General features: G+C 42.1%; 1 protein-coding gene across 2 annotated transcripts in view; it reads left to right on the forward strand.

Annotated features, from left to right (window-relative positions):
• PDPK1 (3-phosphoinositide dependent protein kinase 1) overlaps nt 1-16,122 on the forward strand; it is a 55,287-nt gene that overhangs the window by 16,555 nt on the left and 22,610 nt on the right. Inside the window, exons 6-9 of one of the 2 annotated variants that reach the window (XM_015571427.1) lie at nt 4,230-4,305; nt 7,793-7,846; nt 8,696-8,764; nt 9,017-9,113. In XM_015571427.1, the coding sequence (XP_015426913.1) occupies nt 4,230-4,305; nt 7,793-7,846; nt 8,696-8,764; nt 9,017-9,113 (296 nt within the window). The remainder of the gene's footprint in view (nt 1-4,229; nt 4,306-7,792; nt 7,847-8,695; nt 8,765-9,016; nt 9,114-16,122) is intronic. The other variant, XM_006775197.2, reaches the window with a different exon arrangement.

Raw genomic sequence — 16,122 nt, forward strand, 5'->3', positions numbered from 1 at the left:
GGACAACAAGTGTTCTATATATTGATTGGAATGGTTGTTACATGGTGTATACATTTGTCAATCCATCAAACTGACAACTTGAAATATTTCCATTGTTTTATGCAAACTACACCTTAATAAAGTTGATTTAAAACCATAAAAAAATATTGAAAATGGACAGAAGGTCTAATTAGACATTTCTCCAAAGATAAACAAATGCCCAGTAAACACATGGAAAGGTACTCAGTGTCATTAGGAAAATGCAAATCAAAACCACTATGAGGTACCACTTCATTACCCACTAGGATGGCTTTGATAAAAAAGATAAGTATTAGCAAGCATGTGGAGAATTGAAACCCTCAGACTCTGCAGGTGGGAATGTTAAGTAGTGCAATCATTTTGGAAAACAGTGTGGCAGTTCCTCAAAGGTTTAACATAGTTACCTTATAACTCAGCAGTTTTACATATAGGTATATATCCAGGAGAACTGAAAACATGTTCACATAAAAAGTTGTGCAGGGATATTGATAGCAGCTTTATTCAAAAAGTGGAAACAACTCAAGTATCCATCAACTAATGAGTGGATGAAGTGTGGTCTATCCATACAATTGAATATTATTCAGCCATGAAAAGGAATGAAGTTCTGATACATGCTACGATCTGGATGAACCTTGAAAACATTGTGTTCAGTGAAAGCTAGCTGGGATTTGGGTTATTGCTGTGTTGAATGTGTAGATCCGTTTGGGGAGTGCAGGTGCCCCTCAAGTTATGATGGGGTTATGTCCTGATAAACCCATCATAAGTTGAAAATATTGGAAGTCAAAAACACATTTAATACATCTAACTTACCAAACATCATAGCTTAGCCTAGCCTACCTTAAATGTGCTCAGAACACAATATCCAAAAATGCTGGCAACACAGTACACTGTAGAGTATCAGGTGTTTACCTTGGTGATTGCATGCCCCACAGAACTATGGCTCACTATCTGATGTCCCACATATTGCTTGCCTGGAAAACGATCTAAATTCAAAGTACGGTTTTGTACCATTGTAAAGTTAAAATATTGTAAGTCACACCATCGTAAGTAGGGACTGTATTGCCATCTGAATAATATTAAACCTTCTGATCCTTTAACATGGGAAATCTTTAGATTTTTAAATTTTTTAATTTAGATTTTTTTGTAATTTCAAAAATCTTGTGTAGTTTTCAGTGTATAAGCTTGGCACTTTTGTTAAATTTATTCCTAAGTATTTTATTTTTGAAATTATAAATGGAATTGTTTTCTTACTTTAATTTTCAGATTGTTCATTGCAAGTGTATAGAAATACAGTTGAGCCTGGCCAGACTGGCTCAGTTGGTTGAGCATCATCCTGTGCACCAAAAGGTTGCTGGTTCCATTTCAAGTCAAGGCACATGCCTGGGTTGTGGCACATAGAGAAGGCAGCCAATCGATGTTTCCCTCCCTCCCTCCCTCCCTCCATGTCCTCAGGTGAGGGTTTAAAAGAAAGAAATACAGTTGATATTTGTGTACAAGGCCATGTCATCTGTGATTAGAGGTAGTTTACTTTTTCCTTTCTAATCTGGATTCCTTTTATTTCATTTTCTTGTCTAGTTATCCTGGTAGAACCTCCACTATGTTGAATAGAAATGACAAGAGTGACATCCTTGTCTTGTTCCTAATCCTAGGAAAAGCTCTTAGTCTTTCACTATGAATAACAAGTTAATTTTGACTTTTTCATAGATGCCTTATCAGGTTGAGGAGGTTTCTTTTCTGTTCTCATTTTATGCATTTTTATAATGAAGGAATTTTTGTTAGATGCTTTTTCTGCATCTGTTGAGGTGATCATGTGGTTTTGTCCTTAATTTTAATGATATGATGTATTACATTGATTGATTTATATATATTTAATCACCTTTGCATTCCTGGGATAAATTTCACTTGCTGACTCCCCCCCCTTTTTAAAAAATATATTTTATTGATCTTTTTACAGAGAGGAAGGGAGAGGGATAGACAGTTAAAAACATTGATGAGAAACATCGATCAGCTGCCTCCTGCACACCCCCTACTAGGGATATGCCTGCAACCAAGGCACATGCCCTTAACTGGAGTTGAACCTGGGACCCTTCAGTCCGCAGGCCGACGCTCTATCCACTGAGCCAAACCGGTTAGGGCTTAAATTGATTTTTAGAGAGAGGAACGGATGGGGAGAGAAAGAGAAATATTGATGCGAGAGGGAAACATAGATCAGCTGCCTCCTGCATGCCCTGTACTGGGGATCGAGCCCACAACCCAGGCATGTGCCCTCACCGGGAATCAAACTGGCAACCTTTCAGTGCAGAGGACGATGCTCAACCAACTGAAACACACTGGGCAGGGCCAGACTCCTTTTTATGTGCCGCAGTAGTGTTTTCTCATCTTCTGTCCAAGAGGTGACCATATTTTGTGAATGTTTGCTGTGCTTCATGTGTGGGTTTATGGGTATGACACTAGCAGTCTACACTTATGGCTTGAACAGAGTGTGAGGGTCCCCAGACCTCAGGAACACTTCTTTAGGTCCCTCCTTCCCCACTGGCACCTCAGAGTTTGACTTACAGATTTGTGGTGACTAGAGTGGTGTATAGCCCAGGATGCTGATCACTTTCTTTGAATCACTTTGAGGATGGAAACAGCAACCCACTCCTTTCTCCTGACTGTGTCCTACATGTGAGGGGTCAGTGGCATAGAGGAGGCTGTGTTTACCAATGATGGGTTCTAGGTCTGTTTTTCCAGTAGCTGGAGAAGTTTGACCTTTAGCTTATATCTGAACTTCCACGGGGAGGTGACTAGATTACCTCTGTGGTTTTCTAATGCTCTCTTTGGGGTTTTTACCCGGTGTCACAGATAGAAGCCAGCCAGCAGCCATGACACTGGAGAGGAGAAAAGTCACTGATTTTCACTAACCTTTCAGTTGAAATCGAACATTTCCTTCAATCATAAAAGTAGACAACAAATGTCTGCTGGTTACACAGTACCAGCCTGGAAGGTTGCTATGAGTGAAATATGTGGCTCCTCTCCTTGGAGAACCAATTGGTTTTCGGATGATAGGTGGCTCTCATACCGGCATCTCTGATCCTTCATCCTCTGAGAGTCATAGGAAAGGCTGAGAGCAGCTGTGTGGTCCCCAGTGCCAGAGACGCTCCATGGAGGATGCCTCAGGAGCAGTGTGGTGGGGCATGCAGCTTATGCCTGTGGTTCTTTATTAGGGATGCATGGCCATTGCTGAGGTCCCTAAGATCCTTGGGGCCACTGGGGTGAATGGGTGTCAGTGCCTCCTCTCTGTGGTGATAGGTCCAGAGGGTCCTGCTGCCACCCAACCCAGGTCTGCATTTGATCTTTGTGAATTGTGCATCACACAGTCCAGTACTAGAGACAGCAGTATGCTGTGGGGGTTCCCCAGCTGGGACACATGAGTCTTATTCCCTTTATATCCCTGAGCAGTTTATTATAAGAAGGTATTCCTGCCCTGGAGGGGATCCAGTCCTTTCCTGCATTTTGTGCATGTTCATTGTGTGCTTGCTGCATGTCCAGAACTATTTTTAAACACCACAGGCTCCTTGAGATGCTCCAGCTGAGAGAATGCTGGGTGAGGGCTGCTCTAGTGTTGGTGAGAGGCACTAGGACAGTGGTTCTCAACCTTCCTAATGCCGCGACCCTTTAATACAGTTCCTCATGTTGTGGTGACCCCTAACCATAAAATTATTTTCATTGCTACTTCATAACTGTAATTTTGCTACTGTTATGAATCGTAATGTATGTCTGATATGCAGGATGTATTTTCATTGTTACAAATTGAACATAATTAAAGCATAGTGATTATCACAAAAACAGTATGTAATTATATATGTGTTTTCTGATGGTCTTAGGCAACCCCTAAATGGGTCATGACCCACAGGTTGAGAACCGCTGCACTAGGAGAACATGAGGCAGGGAGGTGACCAGAAGGAGCTTCCCTGGTGGTCAGGGAAAATGTCACTGAGCAGGTGACCTTTGAGCCAGCCCTGGGAGGAGAGGGTCTCAAAATGGGGTGTGAGGGAGGGGCCCCAGACAAGTGAGGCTTTCAGGATTGTACAGTATAGTCTGATTCCAAGTGACGAGTGCTGTGCTGGCAAAAAGCTCCAGTTTATGCCCATGTCAGCCATGATGTCCTGATATGACCGTCCACAGTTGTGTTTTGTATCTCAGCATGACCATTTTCCTCTTCTCATCAGCCAGGGCCAACTCGTTTGTAGGAACAGCCCAGTATGTTTCTCCAGAGCTGCTCACAGAGAAATCAGCCTGTAAAAGGTAACCTGATTTTTTCTTGTTCTTATCCATATATATATATTTTTTCCTGATACATAATAATCTTTTCTCTAAAGTAGCTAATACAGTTTTTCATGTGAAATTAATAGTTAAGAGAGTGCCTTTCACCCAGCTCGTGTAGCTCAGTGGTTGAGTGTCTGTCTATGAACCAGGAGGTCATGGTTTGATTCCTGGTCAGGGTACATCTCGGGTTGGGGGATCAATTCCAGGTGGGAGGTGTGCAGTAGTTGACTGATTGATGAATCTCTCTCACCATTGATATATTTCTCCTTGAAAATTTTTTATTTTTATTTATTTTTTTTTAAGAGAATGCCTTTCCTGGCCTTTATATAGCTAAGCCCACTTTGGAAGAAGTTAGCATTTTGCCTTTTAACCAATATCTTTCTTTTAATAACCAGTGTGCTACTTTATTGTTACACTTTATACTTCCTGGGGTGGTTGTTGCTTTATACTTTGAGATCAGATCTTGTTCCTTTAGAATAACTTCGGTGAAAAGAAGTGTGGCAGACAGGTCTTTATTATTTAACAAGGCTTCTTGCTTGTTTCAAAGCCCAGGGATCCTTGTCTTGCCTCCTACTCTGGGAGTCTGGCATTACTGGCAGCCATAGGTCAGTGTTTAGTGTTATGGACTCTGCAGACTATGGGAAGAGGCCCAGAAGGCAGCATGTGTGAGAGGGGACAGAGCCAGCTTCCTGGCAAGGGCCCAGGCAGCACTAGCCAACTCTGCTCAGGGCTCAGATCTGGGACAGGCCTGGCAGTGGCTGCAGGGTTGAGGGCCTTGGTGGGTATAGAGTAAATTAGAGTATAGAGGACACAGGAGCTGGGGTTCTGTTCAAAAGGGCAGTAGTCTGAAGAGTGGAGAAGGGTCAGCATTAGGGCAGCTGGGCAGTGGAGGAAAAGAAGGTGTGTGGAGGGGTGTTGATGGCTAGGGGTGGGGAGAAGTCTGGGGAGCTGTCAGGTAGGTATGAGGGAGGTGGAAGACTGAGGTGGCAGTAGAATCTGGGGTTTCAGAGTTTGGGGAGTGGTTCCAGGTGGTGACAAGATTCTGTAGTTAAAGCTTTTCTTTGGGTTTTTCCTCCCCAGGGCCAGCCAAGCACATGGTCTGCTGGCACCTTCCCTTGAATTGACAGAGGGTCTTCGGGTCAGTGACCTAGATTGGCAGGCTGCAAGGGGCTGCCTTCCTAAAATGACAAAGTAATGGTGCCAAAGCCTTCAGAGGAGTGAGTGATTCAGGGGACAGCAGCTCTGTGTTTGTGAGCATAACAGCCTTTAAAAAACTCATTAAGGGGTGGAGCTGTGGGGCAGAAACATGATGAAGGATAGAAGGATGTTCTCTTCAGGATTAAACTTGGATCTCCAGGCTCTTTATTTTTGAGCTTTTGCCGAGGGCCAAATGCTATTATAGGTCAGGGATTCCTACATGGAGCCTTTTAACCAATATTCTTCCCAGGGGACATTTGGCTGTGTATGGGCACAGTTTTGGTGCCACAACTTGGTGAGGGTTGGGAGAGAGTCCTATTGACGTACAGTGGATGGCTGCTCAGCATCCTGCAGTGCAGAGCCATACTCACAGCAAGAATGATTGGCTCCCCGATGTCTACAGTGCTGAGGCTGAGACACGCTCCTGAGGGTGGTTGGTGCTGTTGGCCACATTCTTGAAGTGTGTGTGTCACTGCTGACTAAGTACCAGCTTTTCATCAATTTTGGGTTTACTTGTAGGATGAGGCAGCTTATTAGCATGATGGGGAAGATCTCTGCTCTACTGAATGCGATAAGGAAGACACCTTTTGTGGAAAAAGGAGGGAGAATGTCTACCCAGATGTTTGTTATGCATTTTACAACATTAGAAGAGTCTACAAGAATTGGAAAATAACACTGTAATGTTGAGGGAACAGGGTTGTGAGGGAGATATCAATATATATCTTATGCTTTTCAAATTTTTAGTACGTGATATTCAAAAATAGTTCAGATTTTTTAATTTAAAAAGTGATACATATTCATTGGAAAGAATTCTTAGAAAATATGGAGAATAAAAATACAAAAACATTCAGTCTCCAGCCCACTTACAGTCTCAAATAATGAGTTGGTGTATCTTCCCAGTTATTTTTTTCTAGGGGTATTATATATGGTTATGTAATTTTTATGCAACTTGGAGTCATACTGAATAACCCAATTTTGAATAGTTATTAAATAACCATTAAATATTTAATGGCTATTATCTAATTATTAAATATATAATGGTTCATTATATAATTATTGCAATTATATGATGAACATTTCCCTATGTCACTAAAATTATTTGCAGTCATCTTTAACAGCTGTGGGGTGTTTTAGCATATGATTTACTGTTGTTTGTCAAACGCTTCCTTTATCATTGGACGTTGAAGTGGTTTTGTTTATTTGGCACAATCTGGCATGCTTACTGTGTGCTGCATATTCTGTGCTGTGGGGCAGAGGGGCACTCCTGCTTGTCCAGAGGGAGAGATGGGATACCTGCTGGGCTGCCCCAAGGCTGCCCTAAGTTCCTGTGTTGAATTTCAAAAAGTAGAATGACTTGCCCTACCTGAACATTTTTAAAATCTTTCGTACTTGCTAGAAATACTAAACTGACTCCCCCTTTAGTTTTTATTGTATTTTAAAACATTTTAGAGCCCTCACTGGGTAGCTCGGTTGGTTAGAGTGTCGTCTCGATACGCCAAGGTTGTGGGTTCGATCCCTGGTCAGGGCACATACAAGAATCAACTAATGCCCCTGGCTGGGTGCTCAGTGGTTAGAGTGTTGGCCCACAGACCAAGAGGTCATGGGTTCAATTCCCAGTCAAGGGCACATACCTGGGTTGCAGGAACCCTGCCATGGTCAGGCCCATGCGGGAGGCAGCTGATCAATGTGTGTCTCTCACATCAGTATTTCTCTCTCTCCGCGCCCCCCCCTCCTTCTTCCCTCCCTCCCTCCCTGTCTCCTTCCTTCCCTCTGCCCCCCACCCCTGTCCCCTCTCTTTCCATCCTCTTTCTGTCCACATATAAAGGGCATGCTTTGCTGTAGGTGTTTTTCTTATGTAGCTCCCTATTTTAACTAGACTAAATAGAGAAGATCAGTATAAAAACTAGTTACTGGGTACAATGTAGGTGTTTGTTTGTTTGTTTGTTTGTTTATTTATTTCGTTATTGTTAATCCTCACCCGAGGATATTTTTCCATTGACTTTTAGAGAAAGTGGAAGGGAGGGGAAGACACAGAGAGAAACATCAATGTGAGAAAGACACATTGATTTATTGCCTCCTGCATGTTCCCCAACCAGGGCTGGGGATTGAATTTACAACCCAGGTATCAAACCCGGGATCTTTCAGTCTGACGCTCTATCCACTGAGCCAAACCAGCTAGGATGTAGATTTCATTTTTTAAATGCCCTTCACTCCCTCTTTGTGTTGTGACTCAGATTTCAGACCTGTTGCATTTCTATTCCAAATCAAGAGCTTCCTCATCCCTCCCGGTGCTGGTGATACAGAGCCCTCATCCAAGGCCCAGGCACTGCAGTTGGCCTGTTGTCTCCACCCATGCCCTTGGAATTCATTTTCCAGATATCAGGCTGTGGCCTCTTACAGACACTGACTACATCCAGTCACCTCTGAGCCCTATACACAGACAGGGCAGGGATGGAGATGGGAGTAGGGAGAAGCAGCTGGCAGTGCAGGTTGAGGAGCATCTTGATGATTTCTTAGGGCTGAGCTGGGAATAGAATGCAACACTTACAGAGGAAATTAAATATGCAAAGTAGACGTCAGCTGTGAGCTCTGAGGTGGCACTGAGAGAACAGAGAGCGGACCAGAGCAGGTGGGAGAGGGGGTGGCATCCAGGGCAAGGAGAGCAGTGCTGCCCCCGCCCCTCCTCCCCGAGTCCCTGCCAGCTGATTCTGGAAATGACAGGGCAACTTAGAACTGTAGGATGTTTCTTTTGAAACATATAATTAAAATGTTTATAAAGAAGGAGCAGGGCTTTGCACAAGAAGGGGAAGAGAAAGCTTGCTTTGTGCACATCCTATAGACTGTCTACTTTGGTTTCCTATTATCTGTGAGCTTGCGTCTCTGTCCTGAGGGTAAACAGTGAGTTAATGAGAGAATCTCTTAGCAGCCTCCTCAGCACCCCGCTCACCGCTGGCACTGGAAAAGGTGTGTGTAGGATACTCTGGGCCCAAGTTCCCAGGGAGGCCCCTTTGAGAAGGGCCTGAGGTAGGTTCCCACCTTCACACTGACCTGGCTTTAAAGGAGTGCAGTAAATAGGAAGCTGAAATGGAGTGGTATGAACAGAGGGAACGGAAAAGACCTCTGCATGTCACTGAAATTTTACAAATGTCATTCTTTGTTTTTCCCCTCAAAGTTCAGACCTTTGGGCTCTTGGATGTATAATATACCAGCTTGTGGCAGGACTCCCACCGTTCCGAGCCGGGTAAGAGACATTCCCTGGTCCTCCTCTCTACCCTCCACCTTCTACCCACCCCACACCCACATACCTCTGCCCATTGAAACAGTCAGAGAAGTGGGAGGGGGCTGAGCCAAGGTGGGAGGACTTTTACAATGATGCTTTAATGAATACAGTGGCTCTGTGGGGAGAGGAGATACTGCCCCAGGAAAGGCACAACTCGCTTCTGGGAGATTTGTGTGACCCTACCCAGAATGATGGTTTCTCTTATTTTTACAGAAACGAGTATCTTATATTTCAGAAGATCATTAAGTTGGAATATGATTTTCCTGAAAAATTCTTTCCTAAGGCAAGAGACCTTGTGGAAAAACTTTTGGTAAATATTTTGCATTTTCTTCTTGTAAGATGATCTGGTAGCCAACCAGTCCCTCTGAACCTGGAGGCACCTATCTATCTATACTAATAAACGGGTAATATGCTAATTAGACTGGGTGGACTGGACATCTTCCGGTCATCCGGTCCTCCTCCTGGACAAAGCCACAGTGGCGGGGACTTAGGCAGAAGCGGTTAGGGAAGCAATTAGGGGCGATCAGGCCAGCAGGCAGACAGAGTGGTTAGGGGCGGTCAGGCAGGCAGGCAGGTGAGCAGTTAGGAGCTAGCGGTCCCACAGGGATCGGGCCTGAACTGGCAGTCGGACATCCCCCGAGGGGTCCTGGATTGGAGAGGGTGCTGGGCTGAGGGACACGCCCGCCCCCTTTGTGCACAAATTTCGTGCACTGGGCCTCTAGAGAGAGAGAGAGAGAGAGTGTGTGTGTGTGTGTGTGTGTGTATAAAAGGCTAATATGCTAAGTGTCCGACTATCTGACCGGTCGCTATGACGCACACTGACCACCAGGGGGCAGACACTCAGTGCAAAAGCTACGGTAATGCACACTGGCCATTTACAGAGAAACGGCACCTTGGACCTGGTGCCCACAAAGCAACATTCGGCTTCCCCCAAGTGGGACACATGCCCCGCCACCACCCCAGAGTTTCAGCCCACCAAATCGCAGACGATGCTGTCAAGACCCCATGGCGCAGAATGCTGTCCACAGCTCAGCCCAGCCCAGCCCTGAAATGGTCACTGTGGGCACCGGGTAATGACATTACGTAGCAATGCCCAGCTTCCTCTCCCTAGTGACAGCTAGCCTCCTTGCAGTTTCTTCAGCCCAGGAACACAACTTGCTTTATAGCCAGGTGCAAACATTTCACACTTTAACCAAATGTCTGTGAAGCATTTTCTTGTGCTTCATCTCATTTAATCCTCATAGAAGTCCTGGAGTAGGTAAATAGGAGACTTGGTGGAATCCTATTTTCTTTACATTAGCTGGAAAACAGATTTAGAAAGTTTAGAAACTTGACCCGACTGAAAAGAAATAAGAAATGGTGGACCTTGAAAATGACTTCAGGTTTTCTCACTGCTCAGAATATAGTCAAACACTGCTGCAGTTAAATATTTTACCCTGTGTTCTCTTTGAGTGATCTATAGTAATAATCTGCTTCATGATATTTACTGCTGTGTTGCTGACAATTTGACCTGAACGAAAAGTTGGGGTGCTTCACTGGGCTGGAAAAAGTTAGCTAAATCAAAAAGCAGGTCTAATTAAGCAAATTATATATATATATATATTTCTATCTCTAAGTTGATTTGTGCATGCACGGTACATATAAAGCTCTCGCTGCTGCCAATCGCATGCATGTGTTTCCATCTGTCATTGTCAATCGTAAATTTGGTTGACACTTTTATTATAGAGAAAGGGTGAATAGCGATATTAAAATATTCCTTCTAATTAATTTCCATTCAGTGTGCATGAATTCGTGTACTGGACCACTAGTATTTAATAAAAAGCTATTTATGGGTTGATAGTGATTATAGATAGATTTGTATCTGTTACCTTGTCTCATCATAAGCCCTTTCCAATTTCCAAATGCCTAATTCTTGACCTTAACTAGACAGGAAATTACTGTACCATTTAGCAATTCTCATTCATATATATATAGCATTTTATTTTATTTTTTAATATGTTTTTATTGATTTCAGAGAGAAGGGAGCGGGAGAGAGATAGAACATCAATGATGAGTGAGATTCACTGATTGGCTGCCTCCTGCACGCCCCCTTCTAAGGATCGAGCCTGCAACCGGGCATGTCCCCTTAATTAGAAACAAACCTGGGACCTTTGGTCCGCAAGCTGATGCTCTATCCACTGAGCAAAACCAGTTAAGGCCATATCCATATATATAGCATTTTTTTACTTTTTTAGGAACTCCATACTGTTTTTCACAATGGCTGCATTCCCACCAACAGTGCACAAGGGTTCCCTTTTCTCCACAACCTTGCCATCATTTGTTGTTTGTTGATTTATTGATGATAGCCATTCTGGCAGGAGGGAGGTGATATCTCATTGTGGTTTTAATTTGCATTTCTCTGATGATTAGTGACGCTGATAATTTTTCTCATGTCTGTTAGCTATCTGCATGTCCTCTTTGGAAAAGTGTCTATTAAGTCCTTTGCCCATTATTTTTAATTTTTTTTTTATTGATTTCAGAGAGGAAGGGAGAGGGAGAGAGAGATAGAAACATCAATGATGAGAGAGAATCATTGATCGGCTGCCTCCCGCACACCCCCTGCTGGGGATCGAACCCACAACTCAGGCATGTGCCCTTGACTGGAACCAAACCTAGGACCCACCAGTCTGCAGGCCGACGCTCTATCTACTGAGCCAAACCAGCCAGGGCTTTAATTGGATTTTTTGTCTTCCTGGTATTGATTGTGTACATTCTTTATATATTTGGGAAATTATTTCCTTACCAGATATATCATTGGCAAATATGTTTCCCATACATTGGATTCCCTTTTCATTTTGTTGATGGTTTCTTTTGCTGTGCAAAAAAGCTTTTTAGTTTGATATAGTCCCATTTGTTTATTTTTCTTTTGTTTCCCTTGCCCTGGGAGATATATTGGAAAAAGTATTGCTACAAAAGATGTCTGAGATTTTACTGGCTATATTTTCTTCTAGAGTTTTTATGGTTTTGCTACTTACAGTTAAGTCTTTTATCCATTTTGAGTTTATTCTTATATATGGTGTAAATTGGTGGTCTAGTTTCTTTTCTTTTTGCATGTACCTGTTCTGTTTTCCCAGCACCATTTATTGAAGAAACTGTTTTTACTCCATTATGTGTTCTTACCACCTTTGTCAAATATTAATAGACCATAAAGGTATGGGTTTATTTCTGTGCTCTTTGTTCTGTTCTATTGATCTATATGCCTGTGCTTATGCTAGTACCGGGCTGTTTTGATTAACAGGCCTTGTTATAGTTTGATATCAGGTATTGTGATAACTCCAACTTTGGATCTTCTTTCTCAATATTGTTGAGGTTATTCGGAGTCCTTTTTGGTTCCATATAAATTTTTTGAAATATTTGTTCTGGATCTGTGAAACATGCTGTTGGTATTTTTTTGCTGTTGTTGTTAATCCTCACTTGATAATTTTTTCATTGATTTTTTTTTTTGAGAGTGTGGGAGGGAGGGGAAAAGAGATAGAAACATCTATGTGAGGGAGACGCATTAATTGGTTGTCTCCTACACGTACCCTGGCCAGGGCCAGGAATCAAACCTGCAATCCAAGTAACATGCTCTTGACCGGGAATCGAACTCAAGACCCTTTGGTGCCTGTCCCACTCTCTAACCAATAAGCCACACTGGCCAGGGTTATTCCATTGCTATTTTAATAGGGCCCTAACTGGTTTGGCTCAGTGGATAAAGCGTCAGCCTGCGGACTGAAAGGTCCCAGGTTTGATTCCGGTCAAGGGCATGTACCTTGGTTGCAGGCACATCCCCAGTGGGAGGTGTGCGGGAGGCAGCTGATTGATGTTTCTCTCTCATCAATGTTTCTAACTCCCTATCCCTCTCCTTTCTTCTCTGTAAAAAATCAATAAAATATATATATTAATAGGAACTGCGTTGAATCTATAGATTGCTTTGGTAGTATGGACATTTTAATGATGTTAACACTTCCAATTGTTTGTATCTTCCTCAGTTTCTTTCTTCAGTGTCCTATAATTTTCTGAGTACAGGTCTTTTACCTTCTTGGTTAAATTTATTCCTAGTAGCCTTATTTTTTTGTTGCAATAGTAAATGGGATTGTTTTCTTAATTTCTCTTACTGATAGTTCATTATTGGTATATAAAGATGCCACTGATTTCTGAATATTAATTTTGTATCCCACTACTTTGCTAAATTCATTTATTAGATCTAGTAATTTTTGGTGGCATCATTAGGGTTTTCTATGTACAGTATCATGCCATCTGAGGATAATGACAGTTGTACTTCCTCCTTTCCAATTTGAATGCCTTTGATTTCTTCCTCTTGTCTAATTGCTGTGGCTAGGACTTCCAGTACTGTGTTGAATAGGAGTGGTGAAAGCAGACATCCTTGTCTTGTTCCTGATCTGGGGAAATGCTTTTAGTTTTTGCCCACTGAGTATGATGTTGGCTGTAGGTTTGTTATATATGACCTTTATCAGGTTGCGATACGATCCTTCTATTCCCATATTACTGACATCACAGATGGTTGCTATCATAAATGCTGGATTTTATTTTTTGGTGTTTCATTGTGTATGTGGGATGTTTGTGTGTATGTGGGGGGTTGGTTTTTTGTTTTTGACCTTTTTTTTAGGGTGCTGATCTTATCAAATGCTTTTTCTGCATCTATTCATATGATCATGTGATTTTTATCCTTCATTTTGTTTATGTAGTGTATCACATTTATTGATTTGAGAATATTGTACCAACCTTGCATCCCCAGAAAAAAACCCACTTGGCCATGATGTGTGATCTTTTTAATGTATTCCTGGATCGGTTTGCTAATTTAAAAAAAATACTGTTTTTATTGATTTCAAAGAGGAAGGGAGAGGGAGAGAGAAAAATAGAAACCTCAGTGAGAGAGATCAGCTGCCTCTTGCATGCCCCCCACTGGGGATCAAGCCCGCAACCTGGGCATATGCCCTGCCCTGACCAAGAATTGAACCATGACCTCCTGGTTCATAGGTCATTGCTCAACCACTGAGCCACCAGCCAGGCAGTTTGTTAATATTTTGTTGAGGATTTTTGCATCTATGTTCATCAGGGATATTGGCTTATACTTCTCTTTCTTTGTGTAGTGTCTTTGTCTGACTTTGGAAGTAGGATAATGCTGGCCTCATAAAAAGAGTTTGTAAGTCTTCCTTCCTCTTGAATTTTTTTTAGTAGTTTGAGGCGTGTAGTGTGCATTCTTCTGACTGTTTGGTAAAATTTGCCCGTGCAGCCATCTGGTCCAGAACTTTGCTAGGAGTTTTTTAATTACTGCTTCAATTTCATTAGTTGTAGTCTGGCTATTCTAGGTTTTCTGATTCTTCTTGAATCAGTTTTGGAAGATAGTATGTTTCTAGGAATTTATCTGTTTTGCCCAGGTTGCCCAATTTGTTGGTATATAGTTGTTCATAGTCTTTTCTTAACAGTCCTTTGTATTTCTGTGGTGTCAGTTATTACTTCATTTCTTTATTTCTGATTTTACTTATTTGGGTCCTCTCTTTTTCTTGATGAGTCTGATTAAAGGTTCATCAGCCTTGTTTATATTTTCAAAGAACCAGTTTCATTGTTCTTTTTTTTAAAATTTCTATGTCACTTTATGCTCCGATCTTTATTATTTCCTTCTACTTATTCTGGGTTTTGTTGTCCTTTTTCTAATGTTTTTAGGAGAAGGGTTAGATTGATTGAGATTTTTCTTGAGGTAGACCTGTAATGCTATGAACTTCCCTCATAGAACTATTTTCGCTTTGTCCCATAGATTTTGGGTTGTTGTGTGTTCATTTTCATTTGTTTCCAGATAGTGTTTTTATTCCCCTTAATCTGATTATTAACCCAGTCGTTATTTACTAACATACTATTTTAGCCTCCATGTGTTTGAATGTTTTTCAGTTTTTTTATTGTAGTTGATTTCTAGTTTCATTATTTTGGTCAGAGATGATGCTTGATAGGATTTTAATCTTGAATTTATTAAGGCTTATTTTGTGTCTTAACAACTGATCTGTCTTTGAAGATGTTCCACGTGAACTGGAAAATAATGTATATTCTGCTGTTTTGGGATGAAATAGCCTATAAATATCAATTAAGTCCAACTAATTCATTGTGTCGTTTAGGTTTGTTGTTGCCGTGTTGATTTTTTTGTCTGGAAGATCCATTGGTGACAGTAGGTTGTTGAAATCTCCTACTATGACCATATTAGTCACTCCCCTTTAATATCCACTGAGATTTTCTTTCTTTAATATATTTTATTGATTTTTTTACAGAGAGGAAGGGAGAGGTATAGTCAGAAACATTGATGAGAAACATGGATCAGCTGCCTGCTGCATGCCCCCTACTGGGGATGTGCCCACAACCAAGGTACATGCCCTTGACTGGAATCGAACCCGGGACCCTTCAGTCCACAGGCTGACGCTCTATCCACTGAGCCAGACTGGTCAGGGCTGAGATTTTCTTTATATATTTAGGTGCTCCTATGTTGGGTGCATGTATGTTTGAAAGGGTTTTATCCCCTTGTTGGATTGATCCCTTTAGTATTATGTAGTGACCTTCTTCGTCTCTTTATTTTGAAGTCTATTTTGTCAGATATAACTATTGGTGCCCCAGCTTTTTTCATTTCCATTTGCATGGAATATTTTTTTCCATTCCTTCACTTTCAGTCTTTTTTTTTTAATTTTTGTTTTTATTGATTTCAGAGAGGAAGGGAGAGGGAGATAGAGATAGAAACATCAATGATGAGAGAGAATCATTGATTGGCTGCCTCCTACACACCCCCTACTGGGGATCCAGCCAGCAACCTGAGCACGTGCCCTTGACTGGAATTGAACCTGGGACCCTCCAGTCTGCAGGCCAATGCTCTATCCACTGAGCCAAACCAGCTAGGGCTTTTTTTTTTTTTTTAAGAGAAAGAGAGAGAAACATTGATTTGTTGTCCCACTTATTTATGCACTCATTGGTTGGCTCTTGTATGTGCCCTGACTAGGGATCAAACTCACAACTTTGGCATTATCAGGATGATGCTCTACCCAACTGAACTACCCGGGCCTGTTTGTATCTCTTGTTCTGAAGTGGGTTTATGGATCATGTTTTCTTATCCATTCAGCTACCCTATGGCTTTTGATTGGAGCAATCAGTTTACATTTAAGTTTATTATTGACTAGGGGCCTGGAGCACGAAATTCGGGCACTGGGTGTGTGTGTGGGGCGGGGGTGGAGTGTCCCTCAGCCCAGCCTGCCCCCTCTCATATACTGGGAGCCCTCAGGCGTTGACCCCCATCACCCTCCAGT

Source organism: Myotis davidii, unplaced genomic scaffold, assembly GCF_000327345.1.
Source record: "Myotis davidii unplaced genomic scaffold, ASM32734v1 scaffold2929, whole genome shotgun sequence".
NCBI lineage: Eukaryota > Metazoa > Chordata > Mammalia > Chiroptera > Vespertilionidae > Myotis > Myotis davidii.